Source organism: Oncorhynchus nerka, linkage group LG28 (assembly GCF_034236695.1).
Source record: "Oncorhynchus nerka isolate Pitt River linkage group LG28, Oner_Uvic_2.0, whole genome shotgun sequence".
Classification (NCBI taxonomy): domain Eukaryota; kingdom Metazoa; phylum Chordata; class Actinopteri; order Salmoniformes; family Salmonidae; genus Oncorhynchus; species Oncorhynchus nerka.
The window spans coordinates 41,887,706-41,908,422 of record NC_088423.1 but is presented as its reverse complement, the minus strand read 5'-3'; the positions used below and the strand labels follow the sequence as shown (position 1 = coordinate 41,908,422).

Below are 20,717 nucleotides of genomic sequence, written 5' to 3'. Positions count from 1 at the left end.
CATATTCATGAAATCACAAGTGAAATATATTGAAACACAGCTTAGGTTTTTGTTAATCACCCTGTCATATCAGATTTTGAAATTATGCTTTACAGCCAAAGCAAGACAAGCATTTGTGTAAGTTTATCGATAGCCTAGCGTTGCATTATGCCTAGCTAGCTGCAGGCAGCTTGGTCACAAAAATCAGAAAAGCAATCAAATTAAATCGTTTACCTTTGATGAGCTTTGGATGTTTTCACTCACGAGACTCCCAGTTAGACAGCAAATGTTCATTTTGTCCCATAAAGATTATTTTTATAGCCGAAATACCTCCGTCTGTACTTCACGTTTGGTTGAGAAATCCACCGGAAATTGCGGTCATGACAACGACGAAAAATATTCCAAATTACGAGAATAGTAATAGTTAAATAGTTTTAAATAATACAAATGACAGCATCCCTGTTTCCTGTTTCTGGTTGATGACAACAGCCATGTGAATACAAGAACACGTTGTTAAGCAAGTTCATTTGCTGTATTGACACAGATATTGTTAGAAAACAAGGCCATTCGCGGCCACTACAGTCATTTTAAAAAATGCCGTTGATGGCAACTATGGGTTCTAAAGGGTTAAATAACAGTAAATGACCGGGAGACCGGCAGGTATTTGCTTGTCAATCACCGGCTACCAAAATGTCATGACCGCCATAGCCCTACACCTGATCAACATGAAGTTCTAACGGGAAGTCCTATAGAGTGAGCAGAAAAGCTCCTGAGGCAGACTGTCTACAGAACTGATGACATGGCTTCTCCACTCCTTCAATAAAGGGTTAACCACACCTACCTCTCCTCATGGCAGTGTGCGTGCATGCATTCGAGCATGCATGAAAGGGAGATTGGAGTGGCGAATAGAGGAAAAACAGTGTCTGTTTATTCTCTAGGGTCTCATATAGTGTATTGTGCTTGGGCTATTTTTAGGCCTGAGATTTGAGCCCTGCTCTAGCTGTGAATAAAGACGCTGAGAAAGAGTATATGATGTCAGCATATGCTCTACATCCTGTTTTAATTGTCAATCACACTTCCTGTTGTCATGACAGGCGTGCTAACTGGGCTGCATTCACTTTAAATGATAACCTGTGTAAACATTTCAGAATAGCATTAGTGCTGAACTCAATATAGCGTTGCACAAACCAACAGCATAGTGACAAGGAAGATGTTTTTGTAATTGATGCATGGACTATGTCTGGTATGTATTTGATTTTATGTGTGCATGTGTTTCTGGTGTATGTAGAGCAACAATACTACTACAGTCGATGTCGGAAGTTTACATACACTTAGGTTGGAGTCATTAAAACTTGTTTTTCAATTTCTTGTAAACAAACTATAGTTTTGGCAAGTTGGTTAGGACATCTACTTTGTGCATGACAAGTAATTTTCCAACAATTGTTTACAGACAGATTATTTCACTTATAATTCACTGTATCACAATATCAGTGGGTCAGAAGTTTACATACACTAAGTTGACTGTGCTTTATACAGCTTGGAACATTTCAGAAAATTATGTCATGGCTTTAGAAGCTTCTGATAGGCTAATTGGCATCATTTGAGTCAATTGGAGGTGTACCTGTGGATGTATTTCAAGGCCTACCTTCAAACTCAGTGCCTCTTTGCTTGACATCATGGGAAAATCAAAAGAAATCAGACAAGACCTCAGAAAAAAATTTGTAGACCTCCACAAGTCTGGTTCATCCTTGTGAGCAATTTATAAATGCCTGAAGGTACCATGTTCATCTGTACAAACAATAGTACGCAAGTATAAACAACATGGGACCACGCAGCCGTCATACCGCTCAGGAAGGAGACGCGTTCTGTCTCCTAGAGATGAACATACTTTTGTGCGAAAAGTGCAAATCATTCCCAAAACAACAGCAAAGGACCTTGTGAAGATGATGGAGGAAACGGGTACAAAAGTCTCTATATCCACAGTAAAACGAGTCCTGTATCGACATAACCTGAAAGGGTGCTCAGCAAGGAAGAAGCCACTGCTCCAAAACCGCCATAAAAAAGCCAGACTATGGTTTGCAACTGCACATGGGGACAAAGATCATACTTTTTGGAGAAATGTCCTCTGGTCTGATGAACCAAAAATAGAACTGTTTGGCCATAATGTCCGTCGTTATGTTTGGAGGAAAAAGGGCTAGGATTGCAAGCCGAAGAACACCATCCCAACTGTGAAGCACGGGGGTGGCAGCATCATGTTGTGGGGGTGCTTTGCTGCAGGAGGGACTGGTGCACTTCACAAAAATGAAATTCCTGTAGTACTCGATAAAACTCAAACTTTCATTAAAACACACATGCAAGGTACTCAATTAAAGCTACACTCATTGTGAATCTAGCCAACATGTCAGATATGTAAAATGCTTTTCGGCGAAAGCATGAGAAGCTATTATCTGATAGCATGCACCCCCCGAAATAGCTGAACGAGACCTAAACAAAAGATTTAGCGGTAGCCGGCGCTACACAAAACGCAGAAATAAAATATAAAACATTCATTACCTTTGACGAGCTTCTTTGTTGGCACTCCTATATGTCCCATAAACATCACAATTGGGTCTTTTTCCCGATTAAATCCGTCATTATATACCCAAAATGTCCATTTATGAAGGCCGTCTGATCCAGGAAAATTCACCTTTACAAGACGCAACGTCACTTTTTAAAATTAAAAAAGTTGCCTATAAACTTTTACAAATCACTTCAAACTACTTTTGTAAACCAACTTTAGGTATTAATAAACGTTAATAATCGATCAAATTGATCACGGGGCGATCTGTATTCGATAGCAGCAAGTCTTGAAATCATCGTCCATTTTTTCACTTTCATAACTTCCTCGGTGCACCCCAAGACAGGAAGTGCCTATACGCCATCCCACCAAGGATAAACATGAAATGAAATGCCAGTACTGGCGACATTGTGTGGAAGCTGTAGGCATTGTAAACGGGACCTCATCTATTTTCTATCGCCTTAGACAATACATAGACTGGCGGATGAATATTTTTTGTGTGTTTTTGGTGAACAGTTTTCCCTGGGATTTTTACTCCTAAACACGTTCTGTTATAGCCACATACATGATTTAACCAGTTTTAGAGACTTCAGAGTGTTTTCTATACACACATACTTATCATATGCATATACTATATTCCTGGCATGAGTAGCAGGACGTTGAAATGTTGCGCGATTTTTTACAAAAAGCTGCGAAAATTCGCATCATCCCTAACAGGTTTGACATTCAAATTAGCATTGAAAAAAGGAGCAAGTTTAAGTTTGTTCGACCTGATCGAGTCTGACCAGATGTCAGTGACCAGTATGGTGACACACCAAATGTCTTTGATGGTTTGTGGGAAAAGATGAGGAACAGGCTTTTGTAGGCTACAATCTAAGCTATGTCTTCCAATGGTGCGGCTGCTGTAGGCATCCAAAGATTATCCAATTTGAATGAACGCTTGGAGGTGAGGATGACAGTAGTGGTGTAGTCTTCAGCGATATGGATAGCACTTATTATTGATATCTACATAGCGCATTGATTGGAATCACACTGCTCCTCTATCATTTAGCTATTTGCTGCTTACGGATTGTGGCTGTTGTTTTATGGCTGTTCAGAAATCTAAATGTGTATTTGAACCCAATAATGGTTGAATTCAAGAAGTTAAACTGCCTATCAATCATTATTTTTGAAACCGGTGGACAGCCAGTGAAAAATGCGCTCTTGCAACAGCTGCATAGTGCGGATCCAAGCTTATGGAATAAAAGTGAGGCTTTTTTTGCTCAATCTAATTCATGCTGAAAATCCATAGGCCTAATAGACGCATGCTTAAACTTGCACTCTTTTGATAGAGGGGCAAACTGTATTTACTACATCCATGTTTTGATGTATAAATTATACATACAGTACCAGTCAAAAGTTTGGACATACCTACTCATTAAAGGGTTTTTCTTTATTTTTGTAGAGTAATAGAGAAGACATCAAAACTATGAAATAACACATAAGGAATAATGTAGTAACCAAAAAAAGTGTTCAACAAATCAAAATATATTTTAGATTTTAGATTCTTCAAAGTAGCCAGCCTTTGCCTTGATGGTAGCTTTGCACACTCTTGTCAAACCACGTAATTCCATGAGCGCAGCATTTATTTTTAAACTCGAATCAATGAGCCCAATCGGTTCTCCATTACAACAAAATCATAAACAGAGTAGGGCTGGCCAATAAGTACTTAGTTTTGGGGTCATGCTCAGGTAAAACAATTTGGCTTATCCATACTTCCATATTTACAAGTCTTATTCTTGAAGATCAAGGGGAATAACATTTATTGGAGTAGTAGAAAGCGATGGGTTAGAAGACGCCTACATAACCAATCCATAAAGTAAAATTTAACATCCATATATGGCCAGCTATGTACACTTTAACACTGATTTATCCTGAAATAGATGTCGTTCAATTGCCAAGGCAGCAGCAACTCTTCCTGGGGTCCAGGAAAATTAAGGCAGTTAAGTACAATTTTAAAAACATTACAATGCATTTTACAAATGATTTCAAAACACATCGTGTGACCTCAGGCCACTATTCTACTACCATATACACTATATATACAAAAGTATGTGGACATCCCTTCAAATTAGTGGATTCGGCTATTTTCTGCCACACCCGTTGCTGAAAGGTGTATAAAATCGAGCATACGGCCATGCAATCTCCATTGACAAACATTGGCAGTAGAATGGCCTTACTGAAGAGCTCAGTGACTTTCAATGTGGCACCGTCAGTTCATCAAATGTATGCCCTTCTCGGGCTGCTATGGTCAACTGTAAGTGCTGTTATTGTGAAGTGGAAATGTCAAGGTGCAGCAACGGTTCAGCCATGAAGTGGTAGGCCACACAAGCTCACGGTACGGGAACACCGAGTGCTGAAACGCGCAACGTGTAAAAATCGTCAGTCCTTGGTTGTAACACTCACTACCGGGTTCCAAACTGCCTCAGGAAGCAAAGTCAGCGCAAGAGCTGTTTGTCGGGCAGTCGCACACAAGCCTAATATCATCATACGCAATGCCAAGCATTGGCTTGCGTAAAGCTCGCCGCCATTGGACTCTGGAGCAGTGGAAACACGTTCCCTGGAGTGATGAATCCTGCTTCACCATCAGGCAGTCCAACGGACGAATATGGGTTTGACGAATGCCAGGAGAACGCTACCTGCCCAAATGCAGTGGCAACTGTAAAGTACAATGACACTTTAGACGATTCTGTGCTTCTAACTTTGTGTCAACAGTTTGTGGATGGCCCTTTCCTGTTTCAGCATGACAATGCCACATACTTTTGGCAATGCAGTGTAGCTACAACACCTCGTCCAGTGTGTATGTGTGTGTGATAGTGATCATAGGTCCTCTACTGGGGACAGCTCCTAATCTAGGCCAACAGCTGCTTCCCTGGCTTCTCATTTCCATTTCCACTTTGAAGCATTTTTTTCTGAAGAGGAATATTTGACAAATTAATTGCTTACGTGTTAAGTTAACCCACCCACACACACACTTTCATGAGCAGATGCATGTACTCACGTACACATGCATACATGCAAATATCTGTCTGTGCATGCATGCACGCACACACACACACACACACACACATGTCCCAAGTTGGGCAATTGTTTGAGATGCAGGTAGCCTAGCGGTAAGAACATTGGGCCAGTAGCCTAAAGGTCACTAGTTTGAATCTCTGAGGGTGTCTCAGGGGTAGTTAGGATATGCAACAAAAAAAATGAATTGCACATGTATAATACACACTTGTGTAAATTGGACAAATATAAGCACCCATCAAATTATTATTATTATAATTATAATACACACTCCCCTATCCACGTCAGCTGACTGTTCCTAGTGTACACTGTGTTATGTAATCAAATAGATGCACTGTTTATTTGCTAGTGTAAGCAACACTTAGGGGTTGTTCCCGGTGCTTTGAGCTTTTTGGCCGCCCACAAGGGAAATAGCCTAATGCAGGGGTTCAGATTCAGAACAGACCTTCACTGACACTGTGTCTGTTGGCTGCCATGGAGGTATTAGGGAACATAATGAATATTGTTGATGTGGTGTGTGTTGTTTTGCGTGTGGGTCGGTGTGTGTGTGTGTCTTCACCTTGGTATGTGTGTTTGTCTGTGTGTGTGTGTGTGTTTACTCTTGGAAATCTTCATAGAAGCACGGTGCTGTTGATCAAAGAGTCACTTCTTTCTATGCTCCCTTCTATCTTCCCCTCACAATGAGGCTATGCCTCAGAGGACCCTAACAAAGGAGAGCCAAAACACACCCTCACACACACACACACACACACACACACACACACACACACACACACACACACACACACACACACAGGTGCAGCAAGGCAGAGCAGATAGCTGTGGACTAGCCGGAGGTCTTTGTCCCCGTCTCTGGCTGGACCAATGGGAGTGCAGGAGGAAGCAGGTCAATAGGGGCAGAGAGGGGCAAGAGGACCAGGGTCTCTCTGCTCAAAAGGGATGTATTTAGTAAACGCAGACTCATATGCACGCTCACACACACAAACACACTCCATGTGTATGACAGATGATGAATGACCGTGGTCCCTCGTCAACTCTTCTTTCTTCCTGCCTCTCCTTCTGAACACCTGTTCTGCCACATGCTCACTGGAAGTTTGATCTGGTCCTGCATGAATAACCAAGATGGCTGAGGGCTCTGGTACAAATTTACTGCCTAATATCGACAACACATTACATTTACATTTGAGTCATTTAGCAGACCGTTTCAATGAATGGACCAAGGCACATCTTTAATAAATATGAAACTCACCAAAAACAATACAGAAGAAAACGAAACGTGATGTTCTGGCCTGCTCACAGGAAACTACACAAAAACAAGATCCCACAAACAACAGGTGGGAAAAGCTGCCTAAATATGATCCCCAATCAGAGACAACGATAGACAGCTGCCTCTGATAGGGAACCATACCAAGCCAACAAGGAAATAGAAAACATAGATTGCCCACCCTAGTCACACCCTGAACTTACCAAATAGAGATCCTTTTAATTCTCTAAGGTCAGGGCGTGACGGTACCACGCACCAAAGGTGCGGACTCCGGCCGCAAACCTGAACCTATAGGGGAGGGTCCGGGTGGGCATCTACCCCCGGTGGTGGCTCCGGTGCGGGACGCAGACCCCGCTCTGCTCGTGGCTCCGCCAACTTCGGTGGCGCCTCTGGTGCGGGGATTGTTGCCGGAAGCTCCGGACCGTGAGTCATCGCCGGAGGAATCGAACCGAGAATCATCACCGGGGACTCTAGACGGTAGATCGTCGCCGGGGACTCCGGACCGTAGATCGTCGCAGGAGACTCCGGACTGGGAACCGTCTCTAGAGGCTCCGGGCCATGGAACATCACTGGAGGCTCCGGGCCATGGATCATATCCCTCTAGTGGTGTGGGGGCTGTGCTTTGGCAAAGTGGGTGGGGTTATATCCTTCCTGTTTGGCCCTGTCCGGGGGTGTCCTCGGGTTGGGGCCACAGTGTCTCCTGACCCCTCCTGTCTCAGCCTCCAGTATTTATGCTGCATTAGTTTATGTGTCGGGGGGCTAGGGTCAGTTTGTTATATCTGGAGTACTTCTCCTGTCCTATTCGGTGTCCTGTGTGAATCTAAGTGTGCGTTCTCTAATTCTCTCCTTCTCTCTTTCTTTCTCTCTCTCGGAGGACCTGAGCCCTAGGACCATGCCCCAGGACTACCTGACATGATGACTCCTTGCTGTCCCCAGTCCACCTGGCCATGCTGCTGCTCCAGTTTCAACTGGCCTGGGCCCTAGGACCATGTCCCAGGACTACCTGACATGATGACTCCTTGCTGTCCCCAGTCCACCTGGCCATGCTGCTGCTCCAGTTTCAACTGTTCTGCCTTACTATTATTCAACCATGCTGGTCATTTATGAACATTTGAACATCTTGGCCACGTTCTGTTATAATCTCCACCGGCACAGCCAGAAGAGGACTGGCCACCCCACATATGCTCTCTCTAATCTCTCTCTTTCTTCTCTCTCTCTCGGAGGACCTGAGCCCTAGGACCGTGCCCCAGGACTACCTGACATGATGACTCCTTGCTGTCCCCAGTCCACCTGACTGTGCTGCTGCTCCAGTTTCAACTGTTCTGCCTTATTATTATTCGACCATGCTGGTCATTTATGAACATTTGAACATCTTGGTCATGTTCTGTTATAATCTCTACCCGGCACAGCCAGAAGAGGACTGGCCACCCCACATAGCCTGGTTCCTCTCTAGGTTTCTTCCTAGGTTTTGGCCTTTCTAGGGAGTTTTTCCTAGCCACCGTGCTTTTACACCTGCATTGTTTGCTGTTTGGGGTTTTAGGCTGGGTTTCTGTACAGCACTTTGAGATATCAGCTGATGTACGAAGGGCTATATAAATAAATTTGATTTGATTTGATTTGATTTGATCATCACTGGAGGCTTCGGGCCATGGATCCTCACTGGAGGCTTCAGGCCATGGATCATCACTGGGGGCTTCGTGCCATGGATCATCACTGGAGGCTTCGTGCATGGAGTTGGCACAGGATGTACCAGGCTGGAGAAACGCACTGGAGGCCAGGTGCATGGAGCTGGCACAGGATATACTGGACCCTAAAGGAGCACTGGAGGTCTGCTGGAGCATAGAGCTGGCACAACCCGTCCTGGACAAATGACCACCCTCGCACGACAAGTCTGGGGAGCTAGCACAAGATGCACTGGGCTGTGAAGACGCACTGGAGACACAGTACGTATGGCCGGCGCAGGATATGCTGGGCCGTGGAGGCGCACTGGAGGTCTGGAGCGTAGAGCTGGCACAACGCGTCCTGGACAAATGACCACTCTCGCACGGCAAGTGCGGAGAGCTAGCACAGGACGCACTGGGCTGTGAAGACGCACTGGCGACACAGTACCTATGGCCGGTGCAGGATATGCTGGGCCGTGGAGGCGCACTGGAGGTCTGGAGCGTAGAGCTGGCACAATGCGCCCTGGACAAAGAACCACCTTCGCACGGCAAGTGCGGGGAGCTGGCACAGGACGCACTGGGCTGTGAAGGCGCACCGGAGATATAGCGCGTAGAGCCATCAAAAACTATACAGAAGAAAACGAAACGTGATGTTCTGGGCTGCTCACAGGCAGCTACACAAAAACAAGATCCCACAAACAACAGGTGGGAAAAGGCTGCCTAAATATGATCCCCAATCAGAGACAACGATAGACAGCTGCCTCTGATTGGGAACCATACCAGGCCAACAAAGAAATAGAAAACATAGATTTCCCACCCTAGTCACACCCTGACCTAACCAAATAGAGAATTAAAAGGATCTCTAAGGTCAGGGCGTGACACAGACGCTCTTATCCTGAGCGACTTACAGCTAGTGCATTCATTTCAAAATATCTAGGTGGGACAACCACATATCTCAGTCATAGTAAATACATTTTCACTCAATAAAGTAGTTATCAGCAAAGTCAGTGCTAGTAGGGACAAAAAAGGGGGTGGTTGCTGTGTAATTATTTAAGATACTCTTTGAAGAGGTAGGGTTTAAGACCTTTTCAGGAACATAGGCAGGGTCTCTGCTGTCCTAGTGTCAGGGGAAGCTTGTTCCACCGATATCTCAGTCCTAACAGAATAACACCTTTATTATGGCAAGAGAGAGAGAGAAAGATAGGGAGACAGAGATGAGAGAGAGTGAGTGAGTGAGTGAGTGAGTGAGTGAGTGAGTGAGTGAGTGAGTGAGTGAGTGAGTGAGAGAGAGAGGGGTGAGTGAGTGAGTGAGTGAGTGAGTGAGTGAGTGAGAGAGAGAGAGAGAGAGAGAGAAAGAAGGATAGACAGGTGGAGCTAGATTCACAGACAAGAAGACAGAGAAGGAAATAGATGTGATGTGTGAGGAACAGACAGAATAGCCAAAAAGGATGACATCTCTCTCAAATCAAATCAAATTCTATTTGTCACATACACATGGTTAGCAGATGTTAATGCGAGTGTAGCGAAATGCTTGTGCTTCTAGTTCCGACAATGCAGTAATAACCAACGAGTAATCTAACCAACAATTCCACAACAACTACCTTATACACACACGTGTATGGGATGAAGAATATGTATATAAAATTATATGAATGAGTGATGGTACAGAACGGCATAGGCAAGATGCAGTAGATGGTATAGAGTACAGTATATACATATGAGATGAGTAATGTAGGGTATGTAAACATAAAAGTGGCATTGTTTAACCTCTGCGCACAGAACCCGCTACATAAATAGTCATATTAAACATTCATGAAAATACAAGTGTCTCACATGTTTCGAAAGCCTAGAATCTTGCTAATCCCACTGCGTTGTCAGATTTGAAAAATGATTTACTGCGAAAGAATACGATGTGATTATCTGAGGATAGAGCCCCATAAAAAACAACTATTTCAACCAGCACAGGCGTAACAACATCACAAACTGCAATAAAATAAATCGTTTACCTTTGACGATCTTCCTCTGTTTGCAATCCCAATGCTCATTGTTACAAAATGAATGGTCTTTTGTTTGATAAAATCCATTTTTATAGCCTAACACGAAACATTCGATGACACATTCGATGTAAATACACACACGAAACATGACTTTTCCAGGCATGTTTGGTTTCATTGCAATCAACTGGTTTGTTTTTAAAGTGGCTAGTGATACATGTATTACATAAAGATGGCAAGATGCAGTAGATGGTATAGGGTACAGGATATACATATGAGAGTAATGTAGGGTATGTAAACATTATATTAAGTGGCATTGTTTAAAGTGGCTAGTGATACATTTTTCCATACATTTTTCCATTATTAGAGTGGCTGGAGTTGAGTCAGTATGTGGGCAGCAGCCACTCAATGTTAGTGGTTGCTGTTTAACAGTCTGATGGCCTTGAGATAGAAGGTGTTTTTCATTCTCTCGGTCCCTGCTTTGATGCACCTGTACTGACCTCATCTTCTGTATGATAGCGGGGTGAACAGGCAGTGGCTCGGGTGGTTGTTGTCCTTGATGGTCTTTATGGCCTTCCTGTGACATCAGGTGGTGTAGGTGTCCTGTAGGGCAGGTAGTTTGCCCCCGGTGATGCGTTGTGCAGACCTCAATACCCTCTGGAGGTTGTGGTTGTGGGCAGAGCAGTTGCCGTACCAGGCGGTGATATAGCCCGACATGATGCTCTCGATTGTGCATCTGTAAAAGTGTGTGAGTGCTTTTGGTGAAAAGCTGAATTTCTTCAGCCTCCTGAGGTTGAAGAGGCACTGCTGCACCTTCTTCACCACGCTGTCTGTGTGGGTGGACCAATTCAGTTTGTCCGTGATGTGTATGCTGAGGAAATTAAAACTTACTACCCTCTCCACTACTGTCCTGTCGATGTGGATAGGGGGGTGCTCCCTCTGCTGTTTCCTGAAGTCCACGATCATCTCCTTAGTTTTGTTGATGTTGAGTGTGAGGTTATTTTCTTGACATCACACTCCGCGGGCCCTCACCTCCTCCCTGTAGGCCGTCTCGTCGATGTTGGTAATCAAGCCTACCACTGTAGTGTCGTCTGCAAACTTGATGATTGAGTTGGAGGCGTGCATGGCCACGCAGTCGTGGGTGAACAGGGAGAACAGGAGAGGGCTCAGAACGCACCCTTGTGGGGCCCCAGTGTTGAGGATCAGCGGGGTGGAGATGTTGTTACCTACCCTCACCACCTGGGGGCGGCCCGTCAGGAAGTCCAGTACCCAGTTGCACAGGGCGGGGTCGAGACCCAGGATCTCAAGCTTCATGATGAGTTTGGAGGGTATTATGGTGTTAAATGCTGAGCTGTCGTCGATGAACAGCATTTTCACATAGGTATTCCTCTTGTCCAGATGGGTTAGGGCAGTGTGGTTGCGATTGTGTCGTCTGTGGACCTATTGGTGCGGTAAGCAAACTGGAGTGGGTCTAGGGTGTCAGGTAGGGTGGAGGTGATATGGTCCTTGGTTAGTCTCTCAAAGCACTTCATGATGACGGAAGTGAGTGCTACGGGGCGGTAGTCGTTTAGCTCAGTTACCTTAGCTTTCTTGGGAACAGGAACAATGGTGGCCCTCTTGAAGCATGTGGGAACAGCAGACTGGGATAAGGATTGATTGAATATGTCCGTAAACACACCAGCAAGCTGGTCTGCGCTTGCCCTGAGGACACGGCTGGGGATGCCGTCTGGGCCTGCAGCCTTGCGAGGGTTAACACGTTTAAATGTTTTACTCACATCGGCTGCAGTGAAGGAGAATCCACAGGTTTTGGTAGCGGGCCGTGTCAGTGGCACTGTATTGTCCTCAAAGCGCGCAAAGTTGTTGTTTAGTCTGTCTGGGAGCAAGACATCCTGGTCCGCGACGGGGCTGGTTTTCTTTTTGTAATCCGTGATTGACTGTAGACCCTACAACATGCCTCTTGTGTCTGAGCCGTTGAATTGCGACTCTACTTTGTCTCTATACTGACGCTTAGCTTGTTTGATTGCCTTGCGGAGGGAATAGCTACACTGTTTGTATTCAGTCACCTCGCCCTGGTTAAAAGCCATAGTTTGCGCTTTCAGTTTCGCGCGAATGCTGCCATCAATCCACAGTTTCTGGTTTGGGAATGTTTTAATAGTTGCTGTGGGTACGACATCGCTGATGCACTTGCTAATAAACTCGCTCACCGAATCAGCGTATTCGTCAATGTTGTTGTTTGACGCAGTGCGGAACATATCCCAATCCACGTGACCGAAGCAATCTTGAAGCGTGGAATCAGATCGGTCGGACCAGCGTTGAACAGACCTGAGCGCGGGAGCTTCCTGTTTTAGTTTCTGTCTATAGGCTGGGAGCAACAAAAATTGAGTCCTGGTCAGCTTTTCCAAAAGGAGGGCGGGGGAGGACCTTATATGCGTCGCGGAAGTTAGAATGACAATGATCCAGGGTTTTACCAGCCTGGTAGCACAATCAATATGCTGATAGAATTTAGGGAGTCTTGTTTTCAGATTAGCCTTGTTAAAATCCCCAGCTACAATGAATGCAGCCTCAGGATATGTGGTTTCCAGTTTACATAGAGTCAAATAAAGTTAGTTCAGGGCCGTCGATGTGTCTGCTTGGGGAGGAATACAGTGCCTTGCGAAAGTATTTGGCCCCCTTGAATTTTGCGACCTTTTGCCACATTTCAGGCTTCAAACATAAAGATATAAAACTGTATTTTTTTGTGAAGAATCAACAACAAGTGGGACACAATCATGAAGTGGAACGACATTTATTGGATATTTCAAACTTTTTTAACAAATCAAAAACTGAAAAATTGGGTGTGCAAAATTATTCAGCCCCCTTAAGTTAATACTTTGTAGTGCCACCTTTTGCTGTGATTACAGCTGTAAGTCGCTTGGGGTATGTCTCTATCAGTTTTTCACATCGAGAGAATGACATTTTTTCCCATTCCTCCTTGCAAAACAGCTCGAGCTCAGTGAGGTTGGATGGAGAGCATTTGTGAACAGCAGTTTTCAGTTCTTTCCACAGATTCTCGATTGGATTCAGGTCTGGACTTTGACTTGGCCATTCTAACACCTGGATATGTTTATTTTTGAACCATTCCATTGTAGATTTTGCTTTATGTTTTGGATCATTGTCTTGTTGGAAGACAAATCTCCGTCCCAGTCTCAGGTCTTTTGCAGACTCCATCAGGTTTTCTTCCAGAATGGTCCTGTATTTGGCTCCATCCATCTTCCCATCAATTTTAACCATCTTCCCTGTCCCTGCTGAAGAAAAGCAGGCCCAAACCACGATGCTGCCACCACCATGTTTGACAGTGGGGATGGTGTGTTCAGGGTGATGAGCTGTGTTGCTTTTATGCCAAACATAACGTTTTGCATTGTTGCCAAAAAGTTAAATTTTGGTTTCATCTGACCAGAGCACCTTCTTCCACATGTTTGGTGTGTCTCCCAGGTGGCTTGTGGCAAACTTTAAACGACACTTTTTATGGATATCTTTAAGAAATGGCTTTCTTCTTGCCACTCTTCCATAAAGGCCAGATTTGTGCAATATACGACTGATTGTTGTCCTATGGACAGAGTCTCCCACCTCAGCTGTAGATCTCTGCAGTTCATCCAGAGTGATCATGGGCCTCTTGGCTGCATCTCTGATCAGTCTTCTCCTTGTATGAGCTGAAAGTTTAGAGGGACGGCCAGGTCTTGGTAGATTTGCAGTGGTCTGATACTCCTTCTGTGACGACCCTCCCACTCTGTCTGCCGTATTCTCTCTTTGTTCTTGTTTCCTTATTGGGATGCCGGTGGGCGGAGTTGGGAGGGTCGTCAGCTACATGGGAAACACCTGGGCCAGGTGTCTCCCAGGATAAATAGACCTCTTCCACATTCATGGAGGAGACTCTCTCCATGCAGACACCTTTTGTAGATTGTGTTGTGGTTCTTGGTGGCTTTTTGTTTGTTTGTTTGTTTGCTTTGGCACCTTTCAACACCCTGCATTATCACATTCATGCATGCAAAACACTCACTTACACTACTGAGTACTGATTACACACACCATTGTATATTTTTCTTAGTTGCTTTAGTTAATAAATATATATTTTGTTACTCCTTATCTCCACGTTGTCTCCCTTTGTTACGGGCTTTGAGCCGGTTCGTGACAAGTGGGGGCTCATCCGGGATCTTTGAACTATTGGTTTGGGAGACCGTGGAGGTACGTGTTTGGTTTGAATATTGTGTTTGAGTGTGATCGGCCCAGTATTGGTTGCCTTTGTTGTTTGGTTTGTGTGCTGCGTTGGAGAGAGTATAATGGTTAGTTTCCAGGCCTTGCCTAGCCTGGAAACTTGTTCTACTCTCTGTTGGGAAGTCAGTCTGAGGAGGTGAGTAAATCGGCTGTGTACCTCGGTAGGAGATTTGTGTAGGGTAGTGGAACTTGCTACCCAGAGCTGTAGCCTTTTTCCCCTGATAGGCTTAGCGGCGTGTTTCAATTTTGGACATGTTGGGCATGGTTAAATGTTTGTTATTTTTGTGTGGTGTCTGTGGACTGAGCAGTTGTCTCGGGGGCACATCTGTGGCTTGGTGGAATTTGCCAGCATGCTGGGGAGTTCTATTTCCTTGCCAGCGGGCTACAGTGCGTAAATACCCACCGCAAATCTGCACGAAGACTAGGGTTGAGTTATTGTAGGTTTTGGGGAAGCTCCGTATATCATCTCTCTTCTGTGGTGTTCAGGGTGATTGTCATTTCTCTGGTTGTGGTCTGATGTGCTCAGCAGAGGAGTTGAGCAAGATTATTTACTTATGACTATGGTGTCTCATGTACACAAGTTAATTCGCTTTCCATCAGAGGAACTGTTAGAATTAGGTACTAAAGAACAGCTGTTGAAGATCGCTGAACACTACAAGGTTAAATGATTGAAATGATTGAAATTCTGTTTCGTTGGAAGTGACTATGAATCGTTGGAAGTGACTATGAATCGTTGGAAGTGACTATGAATCGTTGGAAGTGACTATGAATCGTTGGAAGTGACTATGAATCGTTGGAAGTGACTATGAATCGTTGGAAGTGACTATGAAATGTTGGAAGTGACTATGAAATGTTGGAAGTGACTATGAAATGTTGGAAGTGACTATGAAATGTTGGGAGTTGTAAAAATGAAGAAGGACCCTGATGTTCTTTTCGTTGGAGTTTGTAGCTGTTGTGGTCTTTTGTGCCATGTTCCTGAATGTTTATGTGACTGACCATTGTTTCGGGTTGTCATGTTCTATATTTCCTGTCTGTTCCCTCCTGGTGTTGTGTTCTTCTTTCCTCTTAAATATTGCTTCCTATGCGCAAAGGTTGCTGAGGTCTGTGGAGGAGGTTGGATGGGGCAGGTGGAGGTGTGAACACATAACCCCTCACCAATTTGGGATGCAGAGGCTGTGTCAATTTGGGATGCAGAGGCTGTGTCAATTTGGGATGCAGAGGCTGTGTCAATTTGGGACGCGGGAGGCTGGTATGTTGTTCCTTGTTGGTCCCCGGTTTTATGGGGGGGAATGTGACGACCCTCCCACTCTGTCTGCCGTATTCTCTCTTTGTTCTTGTTTCCTTATTGGGATGCCGGTGGGCGGAGTTGGGAGGGTCGTCAGCTACATGGGAAACACAGGATAAATAGACCTCTTCCACATTCATGGAGGAGACTCTCTCCATGCAGACACCTTTTGTAGATTGTATTGTGGTTCTTGGTGGCTTTTTGTTTGTTTGCTTTGGCACCTTTCAACACCCTGCATTATCACATTCATGCATGCAAAACACTCATTTACACTACTGAGTACTGATTACACACACCATTGTATATTTTTCTTAGTTGCTTTAGTTAATAAATATATATTTTGTTACTCCTTATCTCCACGTTGTCTCCCTTTGTTACGGGCTTTGAGCTTGTTCGTGACACTTCCATTTCAATATTATCGCTTGCACAGTGCTCCTTGGGATGTTTAAAGCTTGGGAAATCTTTTTGTATCCAAATCCGGCTTTAAACTTCTTCACAACAGTATCTCGGACCTGCCTGGTGTGTTCCTTGTTCTTCATGATGCTCTCTGCGCTTTTAACGGACCTCTGAGACTATCACAGTGCAGGTGCATTTATACAGAGACTTGATTACACACAGGTGGATTGTATTTATCATCATTAGTCATTTAGGTCAACATTGGATCATTCAGAGATCCTCACTGAACTTCTGGAGAGAGTTTGCTGCACTGAAAGTAAAGGGGCTGAATAATTTTGCACGCCCAATTTTTCAGTTTTTGATTTGTTAAAAAAGTTTGAAATATCCAATAAATGTCGTTCCACTTCATGATTGTGTCCCACTTGTTGTTGATTCTTCACAAAAAAATAGTTTTATATCTTTATGTTTGAAGCCTGAAATGTGGCAAAAGGTCGCAAAGTTTTGCAAGGCACTGTATATGCGGCTGTGATTATAATCGAAGAGAATTCTCTTGGTAGAATATGCGGTCAACATTTGATTGTGAGGAATTCTAAGTCAGGTGAACAGAAGGAGTTCCTGTATGTTGTTATGATAACACCATGCCTCGTTAATCATAAGGCATACCCCCCCCCGTACCTCTTCTTACCAGAGAGATGCTTGTTTTTGTCGGCGCGATGCGTGTAGAAATCAGCTGGCTCTACCGACTCCAATAGCGTGTCTCGAGTGAGCCATGTTTCCGTGAAGCAAAGAACATTACAGTCTCTTATGTCTCTCTGGAATGCTACCCGTGCTCGGATTTCATCAACCTTGTTGTCAAGATACTGGACATTTGCGAGTAGTATGCTCGGCAGTGGTGCACGATGTGCCCGTCTCCGGAGCCTGACCAGAAGACCGCTTCGTCTCTTACTCCCAGGCAGATACACAGTGCTACAGTGCTACCCCAGAGGCTGGGGTCATCCATGCTGTAACAGACATGGAGAGAGATCTGAGAGTAACATCACTCTCATACATCCACTTAATTTATGCCCCAACCACACATCTGAGCCTTTCACTGTGGGTCTTCACACCTTTGTGTATCAGAGGGCACTGTGTCAGAGGGCACTGTGTGTGTGTGTGTCTGTCTGTCTGTGTGTTCTTCTTACTCAGTATATCAAACATAATTAAGATTATAATTTTAAGCTAATTAAACCAGCAGACCCCCTCATTGTAAGTGATGCTGCTATATTACAAAACACTTGAATTAGTTGGTTGGTTTCCACCTAATGACTGTCATTACTACAATGACTCACTGTTATGGCCACACACACACACACACATTGATATACTGTGGGAATCAAGACTCCCCATTGTCTTGTACCGTAACAATTTAGTCATTTAACAGACACACTATTACAACAATATTCTTTTCAATATTTTCTATTCTATTATTTGCTTGTATTATTGTCATCAGGATGTTGTGCTTGTCCTTGGAAAATGGGTATTACGGACTGCTGTATAACATATAAATTATGTATCATATTTATTGATGTTTGCAGCTCTCATATCTGCTGGCTGCTGCACCAACACCTGTAGGAGTGTGAAGCTTTGGGACAGGTAAGGCATATATACACAGGTATGCACACCAGTGGAGGTTGGTGGGAGGAGCTATAGGAGGACGGGCTCATTGTAATGGCTGGAATGGAATGAATGGAATGGTATCAAACACATCAAACATATGGAAACCACTTTTGACTCTGTTGCATTTATTCCATTTCCGCCATTTGAAATAGCCCGTACTCCTATAGCTCCTCCCACCAGCCACCTCTGATGCACACACACAAACACACGCTCGCTCACAGGCATACTGCACAAATATTTTCGGGAAAGAGATTGATGACAATGGACTCTTTCATGTGTCTTAAGTGTGTGTGTGTACGTGTAGTCGTCTACTGTATGCTTACGTGTCTGCATGTGTGTGTGCGTGTGTGTGCTTGTATTTGGGCTCCCTCTGCTCTGACCCCAGTCTTAATGTGCTGCCTGTAGGGTGAGTGATGGGCTGGGTTAATATTTAATGATGAAGCACTTTTAATGGCCGAATATATCAGCCCTCAGGTTACCTAGAGAGGTTTGCTCTCCTCATTCTGCTGAGCACAGGCTCACACACGCATGCGCACAAACACAAACAAACGCATAGACACTGGCACACACACATGCATACACAGTAATGGTAATACCCATTTTCCATTCTTGTCTTTCAGCTTTGATGCCTCCTGACCACCACAAGCCCCAGTCATACATGCTGCTGTGACCAGAGTCTCTAAAGGGAAGGGGGAGAGAGAGAGAAACAGTATAAAGAGTTGCAGTAGAGAAAGTTCAAGATAAATAAAGAGAGAGAAAGAAAGACGGGCAGAAAGATACAAAGAAAGAATGAAAGACAATGTCTTGACGAGGGTGACTCTGACTTCAGCCATGATCCTTCTTGACTTCAAATAGAGGAAACATTATGGTTTTAGAGGCAAAGCCAAACACTCCATGATTGCCAAATGAATATTGCTGTCAGTGAGATATGATAATCTGTCTGTTGCCAACAGAATAGTCCTACCTCCTTTGAGAAAGAAACCTGATGAAAGAGAAAGGAACAAGACTTATAGGCCATGGGCCCTTTACAGACCAACACATGCTCCCCATAATACAGTGCAATACTCTGTTCCCCTTTCAGCTTTGTGTGAAGTTCCAACCAGTGTTACAGGACAGTACATAAACCTTGTGTCAAAGTTCAACTGAGAAGATTGCATCATATTGACCCATATTATACATTTTGAAATTCACAAACGTTGGTTTCAACCTGCTCATATGACAATGGCTGTGGAGCAAACATATCAAAATCCTATCCTCAATTCATGTGATATGTGCGGGGCCACACACACATACACAAAAGCGTGTGCGAACATACACACATTTCATTACTACTAACGGACTGCTATATAACCTCGCCTCCCTGTGACTTGATACATTTGTGGTGATAGAACTAAGATAGAAATAAGATAAGTCAAGAGTAGTGTATATCATCTTAGTTTTCTATATATATATAGATATAGATATATATATATATAAAACAATGAAAGTTATTATTTTTGATGTACTGGTGTTATATCTATAAATATCATATCAGGAGATGTATGCATAAGATAATAAAGTGTCTTTATGTAAAATACCTAATCTGGAGAGTCTTCTGTTTGGTCCCACACACACCATACACTGGCACTATATTTGTGTTTGTGTGTAGGAGTGCATGGATTCATGTTAAGGATAGAGCGAGCGACTATTTCACCTCAGCAGAAGGAACCACAACAGAGGTATTCAGCACTTATGCACTTAACCCATCGATCCAGGACCAACACAGCTACACAGAGCAGATAAGAGCTTGTGATGATCAATCTCACCTCTCTGCTTGACCGAGGATGATATGATTTTCAGAGGCTTATCTGATCAATATCTCTCTATGGTCAACTTGTTTGTGTGTGTTTTCATAACACACTATATGATACAGCTTGCTGCCATGGGTAATGGGCTCACATTATTTATTTACTCAGATGGCATCGGATCAAATAAATTCAAATAAAAACCACCCACGCACACAGACACTCACTCACTCACTCACTCACTCACTCACAGTTAGAAACACACATACACCTCTACACTATCCAACCCAACACACACAAATACACACACAAAGGATTTTTTTTTCCATCACACACAATTATTTGTACTCGCAAAAACGCAAACCTGTGGGTGGCGTAGGCAAGGGGAGTGTTGTGTTGTGTTGTGCTTATTGCCACTATCTCTGTCAGCAGGGCCGAACTGCCTGCCTACTGCAATGGTCCTACTGCAATGCACCAGTAGTGGGCCCTACTGGGATTGCCTTCACTACTGCCTGCAAGCTGTGTCTCTGTCAGCCTACCTGACTACCATACACACCGTGTCTATCTGTCTATCCTGTACTTACATAGACATCAACAGGCTGGGAGGCCAAAGAGGATGGCATAAATTTCATAACTGCACTATTGTTCAAAGAAAATAAGACAATTCCTAAAGACTGCGATTGTCTACGTTGCAACATGACTTCGTTAGCACTTTCATACCTGGTTTGTTTGTGTGCGTGTGTGACTGTGTGTGTGTGTCTGTTTTTGTGCGTCGGTGTGTGTGTGTGTGTGTCTACCTGGAACTAAAGAGGGTTGTGGAAATTTCCTCTATT

General features: G+C 44.1%; 1 protein-coding gene across 1 annotated transcript in view; it reads left to right on the top strand.

The window, feature by feature from the left end:
- Positions 1–19,665, top strand: part of LOC115112698 (coiled-coil domain-containing protein 85A-like) — a 46,956-nt gene extending 27,291 nt beyond the window's left edge. The window contains exons 3-4 of the mRNA XM_029639724.2: positions 18,019–18,076; positions 18,721–19,665. Of these exons, the coding sequence (XP_029495584.1) occupies positions 18,019–18,076; positions 18,721–18,736 (74 nt within the window). The 3' untranslated portion in view covers positions 18,737–19,665. The remainder of the gene's footprint in view (positions 1–18,018; positions 18,077–18,720) is intronic.
- The last annotated feature ends 1,052 nt before the right edge of the window (positions 19,666–20,717 follow it).